The sequence below is a fragment of the Mytilus californianus genome, unplaced genomic scaffold (genome assembly GCF_021869535.1).
Source record: "Mytilus californianus isolate M0D057914Y unplaced genomic scaffold, xbMytCali1.0.p SCAF_18, whole genome shotgun sequence".
Taxonomy (NCBI): domain Eukaryota; kingdom Metazoa; phylum Mollusca; class Bivalvia; order Mytilida; family Mytilidae; genus Mytilus; species Mytilus californianus.
In genome coordinates this window covers 2,241,684-2,267,629 of record NW_026262666.1, presented here as the reverse complement: position 1 = coordinate 2,267,629, position 25,946 = coordinate 2,241,684, and the positions used below count along the sequence as shown (strand labels likewise).

The following is a 25,946-nucleotide window of genomic DNA, read 5'->3' as shown; positions in this document are numbered from 1 at the left end:
GCAATATACCATCTTCATTATATTTGACATTTATCATTCAGAATCAATTGCACGACGACAATTTACTTTTATTTTCCATTCCACAATAACTTACCAGTAATGATTGGACTGTAAATAGAGAAAAAAAAAAACGATACGGTGATGTGTTATGGAACTATGTTGGCTTTCTATGAAATTCTTTAAACAATTTTTTTATTATATTGTTATTTCCAGTAATTCCATTTATTAATCAATTTATTTATTTATTTATTTATTTATTTATTTATTTATTTATTTATTTATTTATTTATTTATTTATTTATTTATTTATTATTATTTTTTTATTCATTTGTCCTCTTGTTATTTTTACTGTTTTTTCCTGACAATAATCTTAAAAGCATTGACGTGGTTAAAAAATCTTTCCAGAGCCCGGGTTCATACCAAAGTCCATTCGGAATCCGGTACGGTTTTATTGCGTTCATTTACCTGTGCAACTATTTCAAAACGAGTTGTCTCCCTTTCGGGTTCGGTTTCCTACTTATTCACTTAGAAATGAAATAAATGGTTGTGTTTTATACAGTTTGAAAAAAATCTTTGTGTTTATGAAATGAAAGATGATATTCATCACACGAAGTCAGAGTGTTCACTCAAGAAATCAGATAATACAGAGAAATAAAGAAAAATAGGTTCCCGAGTTTGGGTTACCACTTTTACCAAGGCGGAAACATAGAAAACTTTTTTTTCAGTCTTTTGCCAGTTAAGAACAAAAGCGTACTCATACATAACATAAAACTTTATATTTTACACCATATCCATTAATTTTTGTAACAAAAATCTCTAAACAATGATAACAAATCATATTTAAAGATTTCCGGTTCGGCAAATTTCCGGCAAATTCCGGTTCGGGTTCGGGTTCGGGTTACCACTTTTACCGACCACCGTTGCAACTTGCATAAATGTACTCGTTTCTCTCCCCTGTCTTGGTGATGCTCCAGAAAATATGACCTCAAAAATCTTTGGCAGCTATTCTGTGGTGAGATTAACCTGCAAACATGCAGCACTTATATGATCATTATCATATATATAGCCAGGAACATAAATATTTGGGTTGGATATACTGTTCCCAGACATTATTTAAGGTTCATCATAACAAATGGACAAATATGGCCGTATTTTCACCTCAAAAACTGCTCTGTCTCTGTGTACAGACTTAGTTTTTAGGCCTGGCATCCACTAAATATAAAATATCTTATAAGTTAAATGTATTTTGTATATCAGTAAGATAAAAAAAAAATTGGGATTTTAATGAGCATTTTTTTTTAGTACCTGCAGAAGATGTTATATGATTTATCAAGGATTTGTATAGTAATTACTACACAAATCCTTGGATTTATGAATTTACGTGAAAAATCGGTGAAATAATATCTAATAACACAGATGAACTTGGCTAATAATTATGTAGGTAGTAATGCCATTTACCGTCAATCATCAAACGATCATTTTCAGCTATCGTTTATAAGCATCAAATTGAATAAAATTATATTACCATGATTCGTCATCCTTATTTGTGATTCGTAAGAGGTCTCAAATAATTATCGTTACCGTTATTTTTGGAAAAAAATTAACATGTTTCGTCAAATTCAGTTGATTATTTTATTGTCTTAAAAAAGTGTAAATTTTATAGTCCTGCACCAAAAACTACCATTAACGTCATTTGGCAAGATTTATTATCGTAATTCGTCATGAAGGTACACCCATTACAACCCTCAACTATGAATAAATTAATAGAATAATTATAAACAGAACACTAACCAAAAGCATGTGCTTCCCTAAAGTTAATGAAAGCCCTTTTTTTATGCATGAGGGCAGGAAACTAGCATATATTTTTTTTTTATTTGCCAAACTTTTTGTATTACTATACAGGTAATTCCTGGCATCAGCATTTGTTAATGTATCAATGAAATAATTAGGGTAGATGTACATGGTGAAACGGTCATGGTATATGTATCGTGCAGTTTTTTCACAAGTTTTACAATGCTACATGTATAGTGAAAGTCTGAATAGAGAGAGAGTCTAATACTGTGTTCACACTATGAAATCTGCACCAGGTCGAACCCAGGATAATTAGTCCGAATTATTTACCACAGTTCACACTAAATTAAAAATTAACCCATTTTGTAATTTTCCCTCTTAACAAAAATCGAATGTTTATGTAAGTGCCAAAATTGTAACCACGCATCTGTCCACTGTACATGTACATATTAACATTCTTTTTCATTACAGTTGCATTATTTCAAACTCTGAAATTCTTACCACACTCCTTTTCAACCACTTGAAGCTTCGGAGGAATTCCACATCAACCGGTACCATTTTCTGTGTTTTCAAATAACATCACTCTATCAAAATTTTACCCTTCAAAAAGCGTCAGAAATCTTATAGGGATATACGACTGCATGAACAATTTGTATTCTCATTATTTGTCATTATGCAGATCTTTCAACATAGCAAAATATACTAAATCCTCTTGCTGCCGCTGATTTAATATGATTATATTTTGGTGCTAGAAAATACAGTAGCTGGATGTCTGTGATATCACATGTCAAAATATGACGTCATTCGATATGTGAAGACAAGGTAATTAACCAGGGTTCGCCCCACATTAACTCCATCTAAAATGAGGGGTAATTTTAATCCGGGTTCGCCCGGGTTAAGGCGTTCACACTTCCTAAATTTAACCTGGATTAACTAATTCAGGATGAAACCGGTTAAAAAGGCATAGTCAGTGATAGTGTGAATAGGGTATAAGTGTGTCCACATCCAAAGACATTACATGAAATAAAAACTTTCACATCTTAAGGAAACGTACATTCTAAGGATATTTAAATTGTCCTGAAAGTCATTTAAAGGAAAATGACCTATTAAAAACAAAAATGATAATTATAAATCAATGGGCAATTTTTTTTTAAAATTTTGTGACCATTATCATGATTATTAAATATATTTATTTAGCAAATTATTTTTATATTGCACCTTTCTGAAACCACTGATAACCACTATTCATTTTCAATAATAAACAAACTGCCAAAAATAATTTACTTCCACTTTCACATAATGAACAATGATGAATGCTCAATAAACATCGATCTAAACTCTACATCACTTCAGGTCTCTAGACTTTTTAATCTCACCTCTCCATATTTTTATATATAAATGTATATATTAGCAGAAGTCCATTACTAGACGAAAGTGTGCAAGCTGTGCTATATAGTAAGGCGATCACCATGATCACAATGTCCCCATAATCAGTAGAAAGCGTCATATGTGGTCCTCCCAACTCTCGTTTTAGAACTATGGAATCATGGGTAGAAATATTATCAAACAGATAGCTGTTAATTAGTCTCCATGAGTGTTTGATTAATTATCAGTTTGTTGAAAATGAAGTGAGCTGACTTCGTGTGGTGGATTCTTATCATCAGTTATTTAACTTCATTTTCAACATGTTCAACATTTAGAAAATGATATAAAATTTTATAAAAGAATTCATTATTACCAACTTCAGCGCGCAACGGCAAAACTATAAAGTCATATAAATTAAATCTGTAGTGTAGGACTAATCATGTATGGTCTTTTTAAAAGACATAGCTGTTTTTGTCAAAATTGCCTATTTTCATTTAAATAAAACGTTGTGTTGATGAATTACATCTCGATTATTTACGGCACCAGGGAAACTATATACAGTGATGAATTAGCAAAAGACAGGATTTTCTTCGCTTCTACCTAAATACATTTGTCTAAAATAAGCAACCATTTGTTGCTTCAGATGACTTCAAAACAATTCCGAATTTCAAAAGACTCTTGCTTTTTTTAGCTATTTTAAAGCAAGAGACATACATATCCGTCATTATGTTTGCCATTATAAGATTTATATACGTACGTGAGTCAGTTTTGCAACGTGTCATGGTCCTTTTTTGTCGTTTTATATTCACAAGACTGAAGACACCTGTATATCATGCAGATTTAAGTTTTGATTGATCGTTTGTTGCTATCTTATCGTTCAGTGGCAAATATATCACACATTTTCCATGAAAGAGTTGTCGCAAGTGTTGTTTAACATGCACAAAGCTTAACATTAATCCTGAATAAGCGATGTTCTAGGTTTAAAGTCCCTCCTCCGACCTGACATGGCTGCTACTAATTAATACAACCCCACACTTGTAAGAAAAGGCTTTACTGTTGGAACTGGATAATTCCAGGGATTACTTAGAAGGCCACTGTGTGTGTGTGTAATAAGAATAGCTGTTTCAATAATTGGCATTGAAACCTTTCATACATATGTTATTTTTCTATATTTTATTCCAAAAAGAAGCGTTGTGTACTTGGTCGAAAAAAAGTGTCAAATTCACATAGTAAACATATTACACACACGATAAATCCTTATACGTACGGTTATGTTGCACGTTTTATTGAAGTTAGTCGAAGAAGTTGTTTGAACCAAATTATATTAATTAATATCTCATTATATCTGTTGGTGCTTCGTTTTTTTTTTTTGAGGGATGTGCCACTTCTGCCTTAAAAATGTACCAATTTTTATATACTAGTAGTATTCACTGAAATTTGGTTTCAATACTTTAAAAATGACCTTTTATACTTATATAGAATATTGTGATTTAATACACACACCCCAAAAAATGACATTTACAGTTTGTTCCACAGAAAAAATCTCAAATACCAAACTGGCCATTAATACGAAATGTATAATACCTTAAGATATATGAAATCAATATAAAGTAGCTAACCCCATAGTCCAAATAATTATGACGTCTTGGAAGGCTATTTTAAATTTTTGCTTTGATGCTTTCCTGTCGATGTAAGGCGTCAAAGAAAAAAAATATAATAGCCTTTCAAGACGTCATAATTATTTGGACTACTAACCCCAATGCATTTTAATATAGAATTCAGTAGATTAAAAAATTACAAAATATCGTAAAATCATAATCCATATTTGTGCACTTACCCGTACACCAATCAATTACCCTCCCCTTCATTGATCGTTCCTCATTATTTTCACAATGAATGCACCCTTTTCCGCATACCACACAGCTTTATTCATCAGAAAAAGCTTAAAAGCTTAGTTGGAACAGAAAGCTACGATCATCTTCAGTAAACGTTACAATCATCATTGAAAAAAATAAATAATAGATACGATCATCATCGTGTTTTTTTGCATCTCGATTTTCGTTTAGGAAAACAACAGTCAATGGACATGCTTTTAAAGATGTTTCTTGACATAATACAAATCTGAAAATAAGCTCTTGAAGTGAAAAATCGGCCTTGTAAAATTAACCCGAATTCATGTCCGCCATATTGGGATGATCATAATTGCAGTTACGATCATCACGTTGGCACCAGTGAATTAAGAAGTGAGCTTTTTTTTATTCAGTCTGATAATTTTTCTACGGTTATAATTGTAGTTTTTAAATTTGATAAATAATACAATTTTTTTTTATTACTTAGTAATGAAAACATCATAATGACTCATGATTCATGACACTGATATAATATGGCATCTGCTATTCATTAACACATCGATGATCAAACATTATTTTCAACTGTGTGCTAATTAAGTTATAGGGTGTTTCTCAAAAATTATCTCTACCCAGAATGCATCTCAAAAATTTTGGCCATGATTTTAGTTACTATTAATAGCAATCTCGCTCAAATCCCGTTTCAATCACAGTTGGAAGTACGGGGACAAAGTGATCGCCTTACTATAAACCAGGTTGCACACTTCGTCTAGTAATGGACTTCTGATAATTATGTGATATTAGGCATAATCAATATGTGGAAAATATGATACCATTTAATTGTTCAGATTAAGGAGAAAGTTTGGTGACGGCAACATTAGGCCCCGATTATGTACAATTTTTTTGAATTAATCCTTATCATTTACAACCAAAATAGGCCATGTAGGCCAAAAGTAGAGATTTTGGTTAAACTTGACAAAATGGCTTTGATTTCAACCAAATTTAGGCCTAGGTAACATAGAAGGCAGGCTTTGACAAACTTAATATTCAAGTCAGATATATACATGATATATGTAACATGTTATATCAAACATTATGTTAAAAGATATATTTTTGTGGATGCATGTGCTGTATGTTTCTAGTCTCAAAAAATAAATAGATAGTACCTGTTTTCATTGAATTTTTTGCTAAAATCTAAATATGTGCTATTTGTGAAGTCATTAAAAGAACCTTTATACGCTAAACTTCAGCAAAAATACCTATTTCCTATCTAGTCAATGTTTATGCTATGATTCATTGTAATATTGGTCAATAAATCCTAATTTGAAATTTTAGCTAGTAATAATAGGGACCATTTTAAGGCATTATCGAACCGATCTTTTACTTGAGACTCTGTTAGATGATTCTTTGCTAAATATATAAACAGAAATCTATTTTTCCAACTGTACAAATGCTGTATGTTATTTTGCTGTAAATTTAACATTACAAAGATTAATTGTAAACATGATAAATGTGCTTATTATCTTGTTCAGCCCAATGGTGATGTTATGTTCAATAGACAATTGAACTCACTATGGCCTCCAATAATCATGATAATGAATTCTTTGAAATACTGTGGATTCATTATTATAAAATGTAGGAGATGTGGAGTGATTGCCAATGGCATTCGTTGGGTACCAATTTGTGTGGATTTTGTTGGTAAAGATAGACGGTTAAGTTAAATGTTCAACTATATATACATTTCTTATAGACTTATATGCAAAATTTGGCAAAGCAACGAAATTAGGTATCCATAAAATACAACTTTCGTTCAAACCAAGAAAACAAATGAATCCATATAGCAACCCTGACAAAGTATGAAGCAACAACAAATTGTAAACCTCTATTTACTTTAGATCTTAGAACTAGTGATGAAAGCATGCTTACAGGCAAATACTGAAGTTAAAAATTTGACAGCCAAAATCACAGGTTGTGAAATATGCCTGCAGGTAAAACTGTTGGTTGTTATAGAGATGTTGCAAACACCTAGTAAATTAAATATAATCTTGTAGTTATGATTGGGTAGTTTGGGGACATTAATGTAGAGATGTCTGTATCCAAATTTGGAGGTAGTGTTTAAGAAAAAAAACCTGCAGGTGAATCTGTATGTTTTATTGAGGAGGTCTTTATTTAGAACTTGTTACAATGTACTTACATATTTTTTTTTATTTTACAGAAGGTGGTTAAATGTGTAAGGAATTACAGTTCAAAACAGGAATTAAATGTAAGTGTGTCATTTTTTGGAATGTCAAATATATCAATGAGGTGCAATTTCACAGAGATTATACCAATGGGTAGAAATTTATATATCAATGTTTCAAAAATGTTCATTTTATTGTATAAATTGTGTACTGATCTTTATGTAATTATTATAAATGATCCCCTCTGTTTAACATCTAATTAAGATGTCACTTTACAGATTATTTGTCTAGCTGATAGCTGGAAAACAAATGAATGGGTTATGATTTTCCTAAATATATAGTATGGGTAGGAATTTGCACAAGAATCAATATATAAATAGGAGGGATTAAATACAGCAAGATGTCTGTACCCAAGTGTGTACGTTGAAACCCCCTCCAATAAGGACAAGGTAAAGTATGCAGATGTTTAGGGTAACATGGTTACTGTCATTATTATGTTACTCTACATGCTCTATCATTTGTAATCAAGCACTATTAATGTTACTGTTTTCTACAATTATTGTGTGAAAAGCACAAATATTATTTATTTTTAAAACATAAATCTTTTCATCTTACATTTCTACATTAGTTTTTAAACTAAGGCCAAACAAAAAAAATGTGTTTTCAGATATTTTTTGTAAAAATTAATGTGTTTGAAGTGCCTGCTAAGCAGTTTTAGAAATTGACTTAAAAATAAAAAAATCATAGGGGGGTTTAGGGGGCAGGAGGTACGTTGATAGGTTTGTAATTTGTTTTGAAACTACAGTTTTCTTGTCTCAGGAAGTGGTCATAGCCAGTGCAGTTCGGACACCTATTGGATCTTTTCTGAGTTCTTTAGCGGAAGTACCTGCGACTCGTCTGGGATCTATTGCTATCAAAGAATCTATAAATAGAGCAGGTATGTAACAATTGTGATATATTCCACATTTTGATAATAGTTAAAATAATTGATGGTTAACCATGGTTTCCGACAAATTTCATATAGAATGAGAACAGAGGCTTTGTGAAAAACGTACTCATAATTTGATTGAAGATGAACAACATTTTATTATTACCATACCGGTAGTTATCCTGCATACAATGATGATAGAGAGATATTTTTCAAAGAGATAAACCTTTCTTTTTTTTTGTCACCTCAATTTTTCAGATCTCTTAGATTGCACAAAATTGTTTTGGTTATTTACTTATAAAAATTTGTTGTCCTAGAAATTTAGCAAATTATATAATTAAATGTCTAGATGTTAGACATGTTTGAGACCAAGTTGTCAATCAATATACTTAATAATGATGATTATTATTATTTATGGTTCAGATTTTGCCTGAATAAAATGTTGTTGAAAGCTTATACAATGAAGCAAGCCAACTATTTCAGAAATTATATATTTTCAGGAATTAAACCAGAAGATGTTAATGAAGTTTATATGGGCAATGTCTGTACAGCATCAGAAGGTCAAGCTCCATGTAGGCAGGCAACCTTAGGAGCAGGTAATGATATTAATATCTGGGTAATGTCTGTACAGCATCAGAAGGTCAAGCTCCATGTAGGCAGGCAATCTTAGGGGCAGGTAATGATATTAATATCTGGGCAATGTCTGTACAGCATCAGAAGGTCAAGCTCCATGTAGGCAGGCAACCTTAGGAGCAGGTAGTGATATTATTATCTGGGCATTGTCTGTACAGCATCAGAAGGTCATTCTACATGTAGGCAGGAAATCTTAGGGGCAGGTAATGGTATTAATATCTGGGCAATGTCTGTACAGCATCAGAAGGTCAAGCTCCATGTAGGCAGGCAACCTTAGGGGCAGGTAATGGTATTAATATCTGGGCAATGTCTGTACAGCATCAGAAGGTCAAGCTCCATGTAGGCAGGCAACCTTAGGGGCAGGTAATGATATTAATATCTGGGAAATGTCTGTACAGCATCAGAAGGTCAAGTTCCATGTAGGCAGGCAACTTTAGGGGCAGGTAATGATATTGATACCTGGGCAATGGATCGGGCAATGTCTACAGCATCAGAAGGTCAAGTTCCATATAGGCAGGCAACTTCAGGGACAGGTTGTGGTATTATTATATGGGCAATGTCTGTACAGCATCAGAAGGTCAAGCTCCATGTAGGCAGGCAACCTTAGGAGCAGGTAGTGATATTATTATCTGGGCATTGTCTGTACAGCATCAGAAGGTCATTCTACATGTAGGCAGGAAATCTTAGGGGCAGGTAATGGTATTAATATCTGGGCAATGTCTGTACAGCATCAGAAGGTCAAGCTCCATGTAGGCAGGCAACCTTAGGGGCAGGTAATGGTATTAATATCTGGGCAATGTCTGTACAGCATCAGAAGGTCAAGCTCCATGTAGGCAGGCAACCTTAGGGGCAGGTAATGATATTAATATCTGGGAAATGTCTGTACAGCATCAGAAGGTCAAGTTCCATGTAGGCAGGCAACTTTAGGGGCAGGTAATGATATTGATACCTGGGCAATGGATCGGGCAATGTCTACAGCATCAGAAGGTCAAGTTCCATATAGGCAGGCAATTTCAGGGACAGGTTGTGGTATTAATATATGGGCAATGTCTGTACAGCATCAGAAGGTCAAGCTCCATGTAGGCAGGCAACCTTAGGGGCAGGTAATGGTATTAATATCTGGGCAATGTCTGTATAGCATCAGAAGGTCAAGCTCCATGTAGGCAGGCAACCTTTGGGGCAGGTAGTGATATTAATATCTGATAATAGATTTTAGGGACAGCTGATCACATACTTTCTATTTTGGGTAACATCAGGGGTAGGTAATGACATATCTAGTCTACACTATAATATTAAAGGGATACTTCGCAAAAAAATGAAAAATTGATATTATGTTGATTATGTATAAAAAACCACAAATTCATAAATATTAAAGTTTAATTCTGTTAGATAAGAGATCACCATAGATTTTAAATATAGAGTATCACTTCTCCGCGTGCGGCCATTTTGACATCATCCCTGAATAGAAACCATGATATATCTATTAACCACAAAGGACCAAAACAAGCAGTAACCTAATGTAGCCGTAATTGAGTGTCGATATCTTGTCAAGCGTACGGTTGTTTTACCCGACAAGGAAAGCCTATACAATTTCCCGGGTCACAAAAAAAGATTATAATAGACATGGTTGTGCATGCAACCTTTCCTAACTAACTTGTTACGGAAAATGTAATTATATATAATTTTTTTTGAATAACTAGTACTATGGTCTGTCGTTTTAAAACTATTTTTTTTTACTAAGTTTTTGAAACAAGAAATTTTAATAGAAATTAGTTAAAAAGTTCAAAGTGATAAATTAAGTGTTCCGTGTAAAAATGTTTTCAAAAATCTTGTGTGTTCATAATTCATTTATGTAATAACCTTATTTAAATAAACTCGGACCTTCCCTTATCTGATCACCAGCATGGCTAAAGGAATTGTTCCCATGGGTATTGTGAGTTGACACTTCCAGGTATTCAAGCGATTTCCTGTCGGGCTTTAAAACTCTTATTACACAATTACATAAAGCAAGTTCGTGCATCACTTCACCTCTGAGGGTATTGAGAAGTGTACATGGCCGATAACTTGTAACTTTCCATTTTGAAACTATCAGGTGAATATACATCTTTGTCTTGCATGTCCGATAGTGATATGCTAGTCTTTACTAAACCATAGATATAATAGCCATTATATATATGACTAAACTCATACGCTTGTTTATAAATAACATTTATGGTGTAAAGAATATTTATGAAAATCTAAATAATTCCAAAAAAAGATTTGATAAAATAAAAATATATTTACAAATTTTCCAAACGTAAATTGGGGAAAATGTACCGGGGTAAGTAATTACTCGTTGTCAATAATTATGGACATTTTGAAACGTACAAATATTGATTTAACAAAATGTACGCACTTGTCGATCATTGGATTATACGCCTAGATAGAAGGTTACGGAACTATAGATAGTCGCAATTTAGAATATAAACATGTATATTGAATATACGAGAGAAACATCCAAAACCAATCTAATTTAAATACAGGTCGATATCTAACTTGCTTTGGTTCATCGAAGTTATGCACATAGTAAAATCACATATTTTTATTTCAATCAAATTATTTTGAACAGTTTAAGAAAGTTGTCATCATCTCAATGGTTGTGTATTATGTATAATAATGTAATAATGTGAACATGGTTCTATATACCGGTAGTACCTCATGTCAATTTTCCTGTTCCGACTTGCATGTAATATATATGCCACTGGACGTACACTAATGATCCCCAAAAAGCTTATTTGAAGAAATAAAGAAACTTCACTCCGAATAGACTGATAGTAGAAGTATTAACGTCTGGTCAGCTAGAGGGTTGATTAATTCATTTAGTTAGCTTAAAAAGGAGGGGGATAAATCATTCCTAATATTGCACTTATGCATAAAGTATTAAATGAGAGTAATATAAGAGAAAATATAAATACGAAAAGTCACATATCTGGTAAAAAAAAAGTCTCACTGGCAACTATAGAATTTCACGTACGATTGTCATTCTTAATCGAAATAACGGACAGTCATTAAAATATATACATGCATGTACACTTTGATAAAAAGGGGTGCTGCAGTTGCATATTCACTGATTCATCATAAATCTATTTCAAGTATATACTTTCCTGTCATTCTTATAAGTTAACGCAGAGACATGTAACTTTACATCTCTAGTTAACGACAATCAACCATATAAATATTTGAATCTGATGTGACTTACCGTTCATCTCTTTCATTTTTCTTCTTTTTTTTTTGGATTTGGGCAGGTACACAAACATTGTAATGTTAGATATACTGTTCCCAGGTTCAGAGGGGGCGGTGGTTGGAGGTGAAGTATATTGAAAGTTGCAAAATAAGAACGTTGTACTTATGAATTTACATGAAGAATTCTGATCTTGGGTGTAGGTTTCTTTTTTTTTAAGTTCAGTGATTTAAATTGAGAGAAAAAAATCTAGTCAGAATTTAAATCGTACCGGCAATTTCCACCTAAGACTACTCTAAAATCATGAATGGTCATGCTTCACAATCATCAGAATTTTCTTTGCATTGGTACATTCTGTATCGGTAGTGATTTACCTTGACATTTCCGGGTATAACAGAGCTACTTGTATATTACATGTATGTGGTTAGGTGACGTCCCATGAGGTCTTACATATACAGGTTTCTGATATAACAAGGTTTTATGACATTCACACTTCTGCATGTTCTGTATACCAAATTCTTATCTTATTTTCAGACCAAACGAGGATGTGAATATTTTCTAGGAAAAATATTGAGTATCAAAGTATCAAATTAATTTCGGGACTTTTTTCTTTCTTGGTATTAAATCACTGAAACTTAAAGAATATACTGCTTGTCTGCTTTAGGTGTATTCTTGTCCGTTAAGACTGATATATATGTCTCTGGTATATAGTGGGTTTATGAATGAATGATAAGTCTTGCAAAAGTACAAGATATAAAGCACATTGAAAATTGATTCCGCCGGTCTGTCTCCATTCAAAAAAGGAAAGTTGACGTTAGATTGATTCTGTTGTTTTTTTTAAACATCGTTGGTCAAAATAGCTAAATTATGTATACGTTGTGAGATTTTAAATATTTTAATAACTAAGGGCATTCCCGATTAGGTAAATGTAGATCGCTGTGGACGGACCAAGCTATATTAATCATGTAACCGCGATAATTTTCTCTAAACATTGAAATATTCAAGGTTAATACCCATGATAATTTGAAAAAGTAAGTACAGTGTTTGGTTTATACGCTCGTTTTCGTGGGCCATTTTTATTTATAAAATTATTTAATTGAAAGTAATTCACAATTTCGATGTTACAACAAAATACTCACCTATCTATTTTAAAATTAAGCTTACGCAAAATATAAAAGATATACATGTATATAACGGCGATTCAGGTATTTTGCCACCATATTCCTCCCCAAATAATTAATGTTTTTATCATTCATACGAAATGTTGTTCACACCTGTAACGATGAACCGTGTTGGCTAAAATTCACTGAGTGAAGATCAAAAGAATAGAATTGCAGAATGCTAATCTTTTAATTACCTTGAATTTAACCACGCATTCAACAGGTAGTCACTAAGTGGCACAGTACAATACACATTGTATTTACACAGTACTAGTGGGAAATGTTTGCGAGACTGAAGTAAAAGCCTTCAGGTGAGAATACAAACCTGCATTTGTAAAACAATATCAGTTATATATGTTTGTTCAAAATGTCCGTCGGAAAAAAAATTCATAAAAATATATTCTATTGTATGATTTACTTTTATTATTATAATCATATCAGAAATCCTTTAAATATAAATCGTACATTTTAATTTTGAAAGTTGCACGGTTGATCACTTTACATTCTTAATTATTAGTTGGTTAATAGCTACGCCAAAAGTCGTCGATGCGCTTTAAATCGCGTTATTAGATGATTAACGAACAAGACTTACAATGAGATTTATTCACTCCCGACATGCAAAAAGACTTAAACTACGTCACATAAGTCAGGAAGTTGGAATAAATTAAATTATTAATTCCCAATTTTCTTCTTTATTAGTGTTCATATCCAGATAAAACTTGGTAAATATGTTTTTTATGGTATTATGAACATAATAAGATGAAAAGTATAAAATCGCGAATTTTCCCTTTAAGTTGTCTGTTTGCAAGGATATTATTTGTTTCATGTTGATTACTGTGGATTCATTAATATTCATTGGATACCAATTTTCATGGATTTCGTTGGTACAGGGGAACCATGAACTTAAATGTTCAATGAATTTCAAATTTCTAAAGGCGTGAATGCAGACTTTGCCGAAACCATGAAAAAGTTTTCCTCAATCCACGAAAATTGATACCCACAAAATTAAATGAATCCACAGTATACCTTCTTTTACTTTAGGAGTGTCTATACTTTAGGGTTAGGGTTCAATTATGGTTATAGTTAGGTTAGGAATTTTTCTTACTTACGTTTTGGTTTAAGTGTTAGGTTTTGGGTTATCCTTAGTTTAGTGTAAGTCTATAAGGTTACGGACACCTAAAGTAAAAGAAGGCATTAGAAGAGTGTATTAGACTTAAAAGTTCTTTAATAGAATACAAACAAGATTACACAATTACCTAAAATATTTGACAACAGTGGAAAACTACTGCAACTACCAAAAACTACCAGCAATTACTTAATCCAATTACAAGTGAAGTTCTGGTTTTATTGTAGGTTTGCCCATCACCACACCAACAACAACTGTAAATAAAGTTTGTGCCTCAGGGATGAAATCTATAATGATGGCAGCACAGTCACTCATGTGTGGACACCAGGTAAAGAGGTTTGGGGTATAGTTTAGTGGGTAGATAGTTGTCTCATTGGCAATCATACTCGCATCTTTGTTATTTTTAACAGCCTCTGTGGTCTCATTGTAGCATGTTTGACTCGAGTGCAGGAGTTCATGGGTCAGACCCCATACTGGTCAAACCAAAGACTTTAAAATGGATATTTTCTGCTTCTCCGCTAAGCACGCAGCATTAAGTAAGAGCAATGACTGGTGGTTCAGAGTCAGAATAATGTATCCGTTAAGGTTACATGTCTTTCTGCAAACTGTTACCTTGTGAATTAGCATGTTCAAAATCTAGCTAAGCGTGTAGGTCTAGTACAAAGCAGGGTTAATATTCATATTACATTTACATGTTTTCGTCCTGAATATGCATATTAATTTGCCACTGGACTTTAAGTAGCCATCCATCATCATCATCCTTATTTTGAATTGAGAAAAATCTTTTTAAAATGAGGTCTTGCTTTCACATTTTTTATATCCATAACTGAATTGAGAAAATATCCTTTGAATTGAATTCAACACCATTATGTACATATCTTCTTGTAAGCATTTTGGTAAATCACTGCCTTCAGAGAGGTGAATAAAAGGTGATGCAGGATATATGTCAATGAGACAGGATCCCAACAACAAAAAACACCAAAAGACTCCTAGGGGACAACATCCAGTCTTCAACAGTAGAAAGGGGGTGAATGCTATATGTCAAACTCTAATTCTAACTCCATTTCTATCTATTAAGGTGAGTATGTTACCATCAAGGTCATGCTATAAGTGCACTGATTGTCTAAAATATAGAATTTATTTGTACAAGCTTTAGGAAATAGGAAGAAAAGTGAGGCTCCAAGAGCTATTTTCCTGTTCCATAGTGATTACAGATAAATGCCTATATTTTTCTGAAAATGGATACATATTGTTTTTATCCAGCAATTTAACAAAGACTAAAGAGACCTTAGTATACAATAAAAGGGATATAGTATGATTGCCAATGAGACAACTATCACCAAAGTTCAAATAAAATGGGTGTAAGCTATTAAAGGCAACCGTACGGCCTTCAACAATGAGAAAAACCAATACTGTATAGTCAGCTATTAAAGGCCCTGACTTGAAAAATATGAAACAAACTAACAGCCTAACTTATAACAAAACAATTTACAAAAAACAATTATATGACAGTCATGAACCAACAGCAACCACTGAACTACAGGCTCCTGACTTGGGACAGGCACTTAAAGAATGTGGCGGGATTAAACATGTTAGTGGGTGTAACAGTACAACATTTTAAAAAAAAGAACTAAATATAAAAGTCAGTTGAAAAAGGCTTAACTCATCAGATCGATACAAAGAAAAACATCAAACAAAAACATAGACAGGACATGGCAGGGTATATATCCATCTCTCAAGTGTTCAGTTTCTAATTCTTTATCTTTGTCTATAATTCTTAAAGAAAAATCAGCATTGCTTAAATATGAACCACAAAAAGACAACAAAATGACCTGTTTGAAATAAAACAGAAATTTTGATATTACAGTTCGTTCACTAAAAATAGAATCAGAATGTCATTGGAGTTGACAATTTTGTATACTGGATGAATATCAAATAACTTTTTGTATAGTAAAATATCAGGATAAATGTGTTAATGTTAGCTTGTTTCTTCTAATGATTTTAGGAAGTTATGGTAGCAGGAGGGATGGAAAGTATGTCAAATGTCCCGTACTACATGTCCAGGGGACAAACACCTTACGGTAAAGTAGAACTCAAGGTATGTGACATTAGATTGAATATTGTGGATTTATTATAATTTGTGGAATACCAAATTTCGTGGAAATCGTGGGTATAGGTCAACCGCGAATTTTAATGTTCTACGAAGTATACATTTTCGCTAGGCTTGTATGGAGATATTCGCTATACCATGAAATCAAATATCAGAGAAAGAACAATTTTCCTCAGTCCAGGAATATTGGTACCCACGAAAATAAATGAATCCACAGTAGTCTGTTATTGTTTTGATAAACACAAAGTCATCAGCGTTAATTCAGGAAGTGGACAGGGACTTAGAACGCAAGAACCCTTTAGCTTGAAAAGCCTCATATCTTTTAATGAAAATACTGGTAATATCACTGGTATTGTGTGTTCTGTTTCCACTAAGTCATGATTATATACTTAATGCTAGTGTTGACAATGGATAACCAATTAAACATTGGAAGAACCTAATATCAAATACCAAAAATGTTAACCAGTTAATCACACCTTTTTCAGTTCTAATAAAATCGAAATAAATGTATGTTGATCTCATGTATAACAATGGTTTTTAATGAGCTTAGAGAGGGGTTCGAAACCAAACTTTATTCATTTTATCTAAAAAACAAAGTTTAGGTTACTGCTGGAGGAGCACCACCCTTATATAGCCTGTGGTAAACCCTGTATCTAGAAACAACAGGTTTAGGTTACTTAAATGTCTGTTGTTAAATATTCTACTGTCATTTTAGAAATAACTAGATGTGGCATGCTTGTCAATGATTAATTTAATTACTTCAAAATATAAAATTATTGAGAATGGACACAAATGGGAGATTAATTATTGCCATTTCCGGAAAAGCTGCATACATATCTTATTATTGCGATACTCACCCAACCACATTATTCGCATTATTCACATTAATAAAAACCTTGCAATAGTTTCTGAATTTACAGTATATAATTTATATTTTGTCATTTCAGGATGGGATTGTCTTTGATGGTTTAACAGATGCTTATGATCACATCCACATGGTAAATATTGTGAACATTTTTGAAAATCATGTAACTAATTATGTTGGTTTTGTTTTATCATTCATTCACTACAAAAACTTGTGAATATAAAATCTCTGTCTGTTTGTCAAGGATTAATCTTAAATTTGACATAATTACATGCCATCAAGAGGTCTGATTTTATAATTGTTCAACTTAGATCTGCTAGAGTTATGGCACTTTGATAATGTTTTAGTATATTGATGGACCTTTGTCTGATTTTTAAAATTACCTTTGTAAAAATATTTGAATTAGCTATCGCATCAATATAGCAAATACCAACCAATCTATCAATTTAATTTCGGTAAATAAAAAAATAGCAAACACATTACTGAGGTGTCCAATAATCTGAATACAGACAAGAAACATGCCATACTGAAACTTTGAAATAGATTAACCTAATAAATTTTAATTGATTGACGGGACCATCTGGGAGAGTCAACAGGATTTATAATACACCAAATCCAGACAATTTATAAATAATACAATACTTCTAAATTTGTTTTGTCTTTTCAAAACTTTCTAATATAGATTGTTTACAAAATAATGCCATGAATTTAGTATTATGTAGAAAACAGTGCCATGAAATTTAGATTGTTAAGAAAAAAAGTACCATGAAAGCCTTACAAAGAATTATGAAAAGTGTTAGTAAAATGATTGTATAAAAGACTTATTATAGACTATTTGTGTTTGTAGGGAGTATGTGCTGAGAACACAGCAAAGAAATATAATATATCTCGTGACGAGCAGGATGAGTATGCTATCAGAAGTTACAAACTGAGTCAGCAGGCGGCAGCTAGTGGCTTGTTTGGAAAAGAGATTACACCTGTAGAAATAACAAGAAAGAAAGGTTAGCAATCACTACAGTAGTATTAATTTAGAAATTTTTGGGTACTTTCATTAGTGTCATTGCTGAACAACGGACAAAAACACTACTACAGGGTTGTTCACAACCTTGACTACCCTACCCATGCAGGTCTTGTACGGTTGGGCCTGGTTGACCTTTTTCGGCATTTGATATTATTTATTACCTTATGGTATTGAAAGTAATTTAACAAATAAAAATGTAAAAAAAAACATGATGAAATAAAAGAAAAAAGAGAAAGAAATGAAATGCTTAAATTAAAGAAAAAAAATATATTTATTTTGTGAAACAAGGGATAAATACAAAATATTTTAGCAAGTTCAGAAAAAAAAATCAAATATAACTTACCAAACATAAAGCAAAAGAAATTTGACAAAAATACAAGATTAATTATTACTATTTCATTATTTTATAATCTAATTCAACATACAAAAAACGCATTTATAATTTAAAATGTAAGTTGTTTTATTTGTGAAACCAATCCCTACACAGTTTTTGCAAAAAAAGCAAAAAAAGATCTTTTCAAATTTCTTATTTTACAGTAAACTTAAAGAATAAAAGATCAGCTAAAATAAGAGGATTTCTGCTCCTCGCTTTTACTTCCAAAAGAATTTTTGTGTTTATTTATATTATTTATAATGTCATTACATGTATGGTTAGAAAGGTTCTTTTTCAAAAGATGCACAAAGGTTTCATGCTGAAGTTATTTTTGATAATGTTAAAGTAATATGGATCTCTGTGTGTCATTGTTGTGTGGTGTGGTGAGTGCACTGTAGGGGATCTTGGAATTGCAAAGTTAACTTCTTAATGGGGCATTAGCTGTCAAAATCATGATCACTGATTTGACTCAAATTCTCTTATTTGATTTATAACATATTAAAACGTATATCCAAATTACTATAAGTCTGAAATAAACAGTTAACAATGCATGTACTCGATTATATATATCAGAATTTCGTGTGTATTTTAGCCTAGACGCCATCTAATTAACTATTGAGATGACCTCCAGAGACTGCTGACGGTCACATAACCCGATATAAACATAAATATAGATAGATAGCGACCTCGTGCAATTGGATTTTTCTATGTCTGTTTGATTTCATGTTATAGGTTAAAAAAATAAGTTAATTGTAGTTTTTACCTGTATAAGAATGTTTTTTGGGGATCGAATGAGTCAACGAAATGGTTCACCTTTGTTTCACTTTCAATGTTGACATTCTTTCCCTTTTAATGGCTGAACACAACTAATGCATGCGTAACCAATCTCTAGCTAATGGGTTAAATTGAAGGTCACATGAATACGGATTCAATGAGGTCGAATTATTTACTTGCAAGTGAATAATTCATCAGTGATGTTTCTTTGCTTATTTTGACAAAATTGAACCAAATAGGCTGATAAAAGCAAATTATTATTTCATCATTTCACTTTCATTAATGATTGAACCAAACTTAATCATATTCTATTTTTTTTCATATCTCGTAGCTAATGCCATTTAAAAGGACCCCACTGGAAATAAGTTTCATTAACTTTTGAGGGTCATCCTAAGGTATAAGGCTGCAGTGGAAATCTAGTCCATTTAACTAATTATTTACAGTCCAGTCAAAAATTAGAATAATGAAAATTTCCCAAACTTTATCTTTTAAATCATTAATTTTAGTGATCATAACTGTTATTCATTTTTTTGGAAATATTGGAACATGTTCCAACTCTTTCCTAAGGCACTGGCCTCCCAAACAGAAAGTAGACAGATTTGCTACTTATTCAGTAACTAAATCTATATACACTGACATATAGTTCCCAATTGTTCTCGTGTCTGTGTACATATGCACAATTGGACTGTAAAAAATTTGGTTACATCTTAATTTAGAGCATATTTTCAAGAATAATAGTCATTACTTTTTTCAATTTACTGGCTAGTTTTTGTCTTTTTGATTAAGTAAGAGTATTGATACAATATCAGTATGATTGACAACTGTCATGACCAAAGAACAATTACCAAAAGGGTGGAGCAATAATTGGAATTGTATTTAGACCAAATTACATAACTATTGAGTGTATACATAACATGACAGACCACTCAATACACAATAACTTGACCTCATTAGTATCAGATAGATGTTTGATCTATATAGGTCAGTGTCATTAGGTGGTCTCTGTCTTCATGTGTAATGGATGGTTAACATTAATATTAAATGTGCATTTCTTTAATAAAATTGAATACAGATAATAGATTTTAATCATTTACCATATAACTTCTGATTTACACTGCATTAAACAAAAAATTAAATGTAAATTTCAGGAGATAAAAAAAGACTTAGTTTCAAGTCTCTTTATCCAATGGTCCCAGGTTTACTGAGAAACTACAATATTTTTTTTCTTAGGTAATTTCTTCTGTTTCAAAAAAATATAAATATTAAGTTGCAATTTAAAAGAAGTAATTATGCAAATTAGTGACCAACCGACATTGACCTCTATAAAGCTATTTAATGCACTGTGGAATTGCTCATCTTTCTAAAAAATCTGCAGTAATGTAACTTACAAATATGCAATAGTGCTATAGAAACTTTTTCTTGTCCACCAAGCTTCTCGATAAAATGATATGTCTGAAATCTGAAGTTAACATTATAAATTTTCAATGAGTAGGGCACTTATGTCTTTCAGACACATCATCTACAATTTTTATAATTCCAGGAGATCCTGTTGTTATTACAGAAGACGAAGAGTACAAAAAAGTCAACTTTGATAAATTTAAAACTCTCAGGACAGTATTTCAGAAAGATGGTTTGTATTTTAATCCTTTTACAGGCTAGTTGATTATTACACAAATTTAGAAGACAGCTTTTTAAACAAATGAATACAAATTCCAGGAGATGGGCAATTCAGGTCAAACAGAAACCCAACATTATAATAAAGCCAAGAGATTAAGAGCTTAACCTGCATTTTGGGTTTATATACCAATGACATTGAATACAAATAAAAAAGGATGGAAGTATGAATAAAAACAATATGCTTTAGTTTTTTCTTTGTACTCAAATTGCCAATTGACGGCAGTAACTCTTCAACTACAGTCCTCATGTTCCTTAGATGTTAGAAAACAACAATCCAGGACCACAAGGAAACTAAGCAAGGAAGAGTGTTCATGTGAAAATAGTGATTTATTTTTACTTTCTGACGGTCAGTAAACGGATACTGTGTATGTTAGTTAAGTTATATTACCTGTTGTTATTAACATAGAAAATTTGCAGATTTTTAAATGAAAGTTTTCTTATGGCTTACTTATGTACAATTATCAGGGATTCATCATCATATCTATTCAGAAGAAATATTTATAACTTCTTGCAATGTAAGGGGAAGAATAACCACGCTCCAGTGATGACTCTAATCTTGTGATTACTTATTTTTCAGGAACTGTAACTGCTGCAAATGCTAGTACCCTGAATGATGGTGCTGCCGCCCTGGTTTTGATGACAGCTAGTGCAGCAAAGAAGTTGAATGTTACACCACTGGCTAAAATCATTGGTAAGGATTGTAAGAAGTGGTTGCTTTGAAGCAACACAATGTAACTGTTTAAAATAATTAAATGAACTCTTTTAGGACATTTGCATTGGGCAAACATGTGATAGACTGTGAAACTCAGATGAAAAGATTGGGAAATTTTGGTAAGGAGTTTAGACTTAAGATCAGGAGGTTTTATATCGACATTTCTTTGGTCCTAAATGTAAGCATCTTAAGTAAGAATCGTCTTTTTGTGTGTTTTTCTTCGATCTTCCTTCTGAATGTAACATATCAATGTGTTTACAGTACTCTTGTAGTATGTCTTTTAAATGATATCAGTTGTAAGAATAATTGAAAAGATTATGTTTTTGTTTTTGTTTTTCATTATTGATTGTTGACTGCTTGTGAATAAAGTACTATGATTTAACCTTTCCTTTGAGTACAATGAGAAAATTAAAGCATATTGTTTTTATTCATACTTCCTTCCTTTTTAATTTGTATTCAATGTCATTGGCCTACATATATAAGAAAGAAATATGTTATACATTTATAAAATAATGGATGAAAAATTTACAAACAATAACAATAGTTGTGCATTATCTCATTTTGCTAGAAAACTGTCATAAACATTGTCATTGTTTCAAACACTGTCAAAATATTTTAGCTAAAGCTTTGTTTATATTAAATTGACATTGTTATTTAATAACTAAAACACTGGTCTTGGATCACTGGATCATGTAAGAAATACAAGCTGATTTGGCTGTCTTTACTACACTTGGTGTGTAGTTGTTTAACACTTAGGGGGCAGTGAATTGTCTATGAGTCATGGTTGTCCATGTGTTCAGTAACAGTTTGGATCTTCTTAAGCATTCTGAAGGTCCTCTTAATGTCAGCATTGGAGTGTGAAATAGTGAGCATTATTTTGTTCAATTGAAAGTTTATTAAATGGTTTGTTTTTGGCATCAAAACCTTCTGATCAATGATTTGACAACAACATTCCACTTTTGTAGCAATGCTTGTATTTACCTTTAATCAACCTTGATATGTGGCATTAAAAGAAGCCATATCGAGCAATATCCTATCACCTCTTGATTGTTTAATTAAAACTTTATCACTTGTTAATTAGCCTCACACCAGGGTCAAAACTTGTTGTGTAATGTCAGTTTCACTAGATACGTTTGATACACTTAGGAGATAACTGTATTGTCTTTTAAGCTCCAACGGCATCAATTGGTGATTTGATGGTCGGAAATTAAGTTTACTGGTGACGCGATAGCGGAGCCTGTTAACGTATATTTGCGACCATCAAATCACCAATTGATGCGGTCGGAGTTTAAAATACAATATTGTTATCTCCATTCTAATGAATATGACAGAAAACAACGTCAAATCATACATTTTAAATCTGTCATACATCGTCTGCGCTTGCGCGTACATTTTCATAGCATCAATTGTAAATTGATGCCATGAAAATTGGTGACGTTATCCAATCAAAATGAACGTTACAAACAATAGTGCATTAGAATGTGGTTTTTACGTCTTCAATAATGAATATATATACCGGTATTTAAAAAGTGTAGGCTTTGAAAAAATAGCATATATCAAAGACAACAATGTATAAAATGTTATACATTCCCCCTCTGCATTCATCACTAGTTTATATTAAGTTTTTTTGTTAATATTGTTATTTTACCAACATACCTACCCTGCTTTTCAAGTAAAGTTATCTTAAAAGGTGGTTATTTTTTCTGGACAACGGAAATATGAATGTTTGCTACAATGATTCGGATATCTTTTTTTTTTTCAGCTTTTGCAGATGCAGCCATTGCACCTATAGACTTCCCCACAGCACCTGCTTACGCTGTTCCTAAGGTAATCAGAGTTATCTCCTTTGATTTACAATTGTAGACTTTTCTATTTGTATAGCTCCTGCTTTTGTTGTTTCTACACTAAGGTTATCTCCCTTGAGTTACAATTTTGTAATATTGTAGATGTCTCTATGTGTATAGCACATGCTCATGTTGTTTCTACAGCAAACAGAATTATCCCTCTTGATTTACATTTGGAAACGTCCCAATGTGTAAGGCACCTGCTTATGCTGTTTCTATAGCAAACAGAGTTATTTCCCTTGATTCACAATTGAAGATTCCCTATGTATTTAGCACCTGCTTATGCTGTTTATACAGTAATTTGAGTAAACAGAGTTATCCCCCTTGATTTACAATTGTAGACACCCCTATGTGCATAGCACCTATTTATGCTGTTTCTACAGTAAACAGAGTTATCACCCTTGATTTACAATTGTAGAAGTGTCCCTATGTGTATATCAACTTTATATTTGCTTTGTATGTATTAAAGTGTGCACAGCAATTCAGTTTTTATTTGTATCAGAAAAATTACTTTACACTTTTTTGCTTTTTTAAAGCATACTTTGAATTATGGTGTAAAACTGTTTAAGAAATTATAAATCAGCTTAGAATTAGAGAAGATGTTATAACAAACCACACTGTTGTTCATTAGATTCTGAAATGGACAATTCACATACATTAAACCAAAACAGACATGTGGAAGAAAATGGCTTCTTTGTAAGATCACTATTTTTACAAAATTGTTAGAAGATGTTTTCAACTACAAATTCTTTAGAAAATCTGATATCAAATATATGTTAAAAAATCTATGAATTATATGATTTTTGTATAAAGAGTTTTGTAAATAATAAGGACAATTATTATTGTAGGTATTAAAGCAAGCAGGTTTGACAAAAGATGAAATTGACATGTGGGAAATCAATGAAGCTTTTAGTAACGTTGTGCTTGCAAACGTTAAAGAATTAGGGTTGGATATGAACAAAGTAAACATCCATGGTGGAGCTGTCAGTATAGGACATCCTATAGGGTAGGTTACAGTTTTCTTAGTACTTAAAGAACTCAACAACTGATTTTTTTATCACAATATGATGTCACCACAAAAATCAAGACAAGGAGAACAGACAAATTCAAGCAACAAGCAATTTTTGCTTATACAGTATATATTTCCAGATTTTCTGTTTAAGAAAATATAACTACAGAAATGCTCAGTGTTCTTTTCACTAAACATTCTTTGTGCACTTACTGTTATTTATATTTTCCTGGAGGAGTATCATTTCTTAATCAACATAGAAAATACCTGCATTTCTTTTCAATGCCACAAAAGTTATATACTTTTTATTTAAATTTCACAAAGTCCTCTGGTACATAAATTGCTTAAATTTTCATGTTTTTTTTTTTAGTTTGTTATATTTGAAAGAAAAAAAAAATAATAAACATTTGTTTTTTTAATTTATTAATTTCTACATAATTTCATCTTTCACTCCCATTAGAATTTTAGAAATATATGCAATGCTTGTACCACTTTTCGTCTCTCTTATGTCTTGAAAAAAGAAAAGCTAAAAAATGAAATGTCCTAAAAGAGTATGTTTTTGAGCAATTCAATGTCATGATTCAACTACTAATAGGTTAACAATATTTCAGGTTTTTTTTTTTGGATTTAACCAAGAAATCTGTTAAAACTGGAACATTTAGAATCATTATAATTTCACATCTCAACCACCTTGATATAGATGTGGCAGCTCCTAGTACTATTTAGACTTTGGAACTTATTAAGAGATTGAAATATTTTTTTAATATAAACTGTCTATTGTTATGAACATCTATTTAGGAATTCTATGGTGGTTTGTGTTTTAGGTTGCTGCATTTTACTCTACACTTTGGTGTATCAATATTGAAAATATTTTTTTTTTCAGAATGTCAGGAGCGCGTATTACAGGTCACATGGTACACAACTTGTTACCAGGGAAATTTGGAATGGCAGCTATTTGTAATGGAGGAGGTGGAGCTTCAGCCATCTTGATACAGAGATTGTAGTGTAGAACAAAATGAACTGTGATATATTTATACATAAAAAAATTATTTGATGTGAAATAAGCAAGATGCCATTTTGTGTTTTTGAATACACAAAATTAAAATCATTATATTGAAAAAATAATCTTAAATATGAACAGGATGCTTATCTGTGACTTTGTGTGCAAAATTTTTTCTCAATGAAGTTTTGTGTAGATTTTTTTACTCCATACAAAATTGTACATTTTATGTATGGCACTTACATGACTCGAATAAGATGTTATTTGAACTCTCACTGTCTGGATCAAATAAATTATCGAAAGATTTATTT

At 31.9% G+C, this 25,946-nt stretch overlaps 1 protein-coding gene across 2 annotated transcripts; it reads left to right on the top strand.

Moving 5' to 3' along the window:
• Window positions 1–932: 932 nt before the first annotated feature.
• Window positions 933–25,943, top strand: LOC127726554 (acetyl-CoA acetyltransferase, mitochondrial-like). 2 transcript variants are annotated; one of them, XM_052233946.1, is made up of 13 exons: window positions 933–1,012; window positions 7,219–7,266; window positions 8,003–8,120; window positions 8,612–8,707; window positions 14,478–14,578; window positions 16,256–16,348; window positions 17,308–17,358; window positions 18,073–18,226; window positions 20,934–21,023; window positions 21,648–21,761; window positions 23,545–23,609; window positions 24,475–24,632; window positions 25,519–25,943. In XM_052233946.1, the coding sequence occupies exons 1-13, from the start codon at window positions 980–982 to the stop codon at window positions 25,637–25,639; spliced, it is 1,242 nt and encodes a 413-aa protein (XP_052089906.1). In that variant the 5' UTR covers window positions 933–979; the 3' UTR covers window positions 25,640–25,943. The 2 variants fall into 2 exon arrangements, with proteins under 2 accessions (XP_052089906.1, XP_052089907.1); XM_052233947.1 differs by lacking the exons at window positions 933–1,012; window positions 7,219–7,266; window positions 8,003–8,120; window positions 8,612–8,707 and adding an exon at window positions 9,784–9,847.
• Window positions 25,944–25,946: the final 3 nt, after the last annotated feature.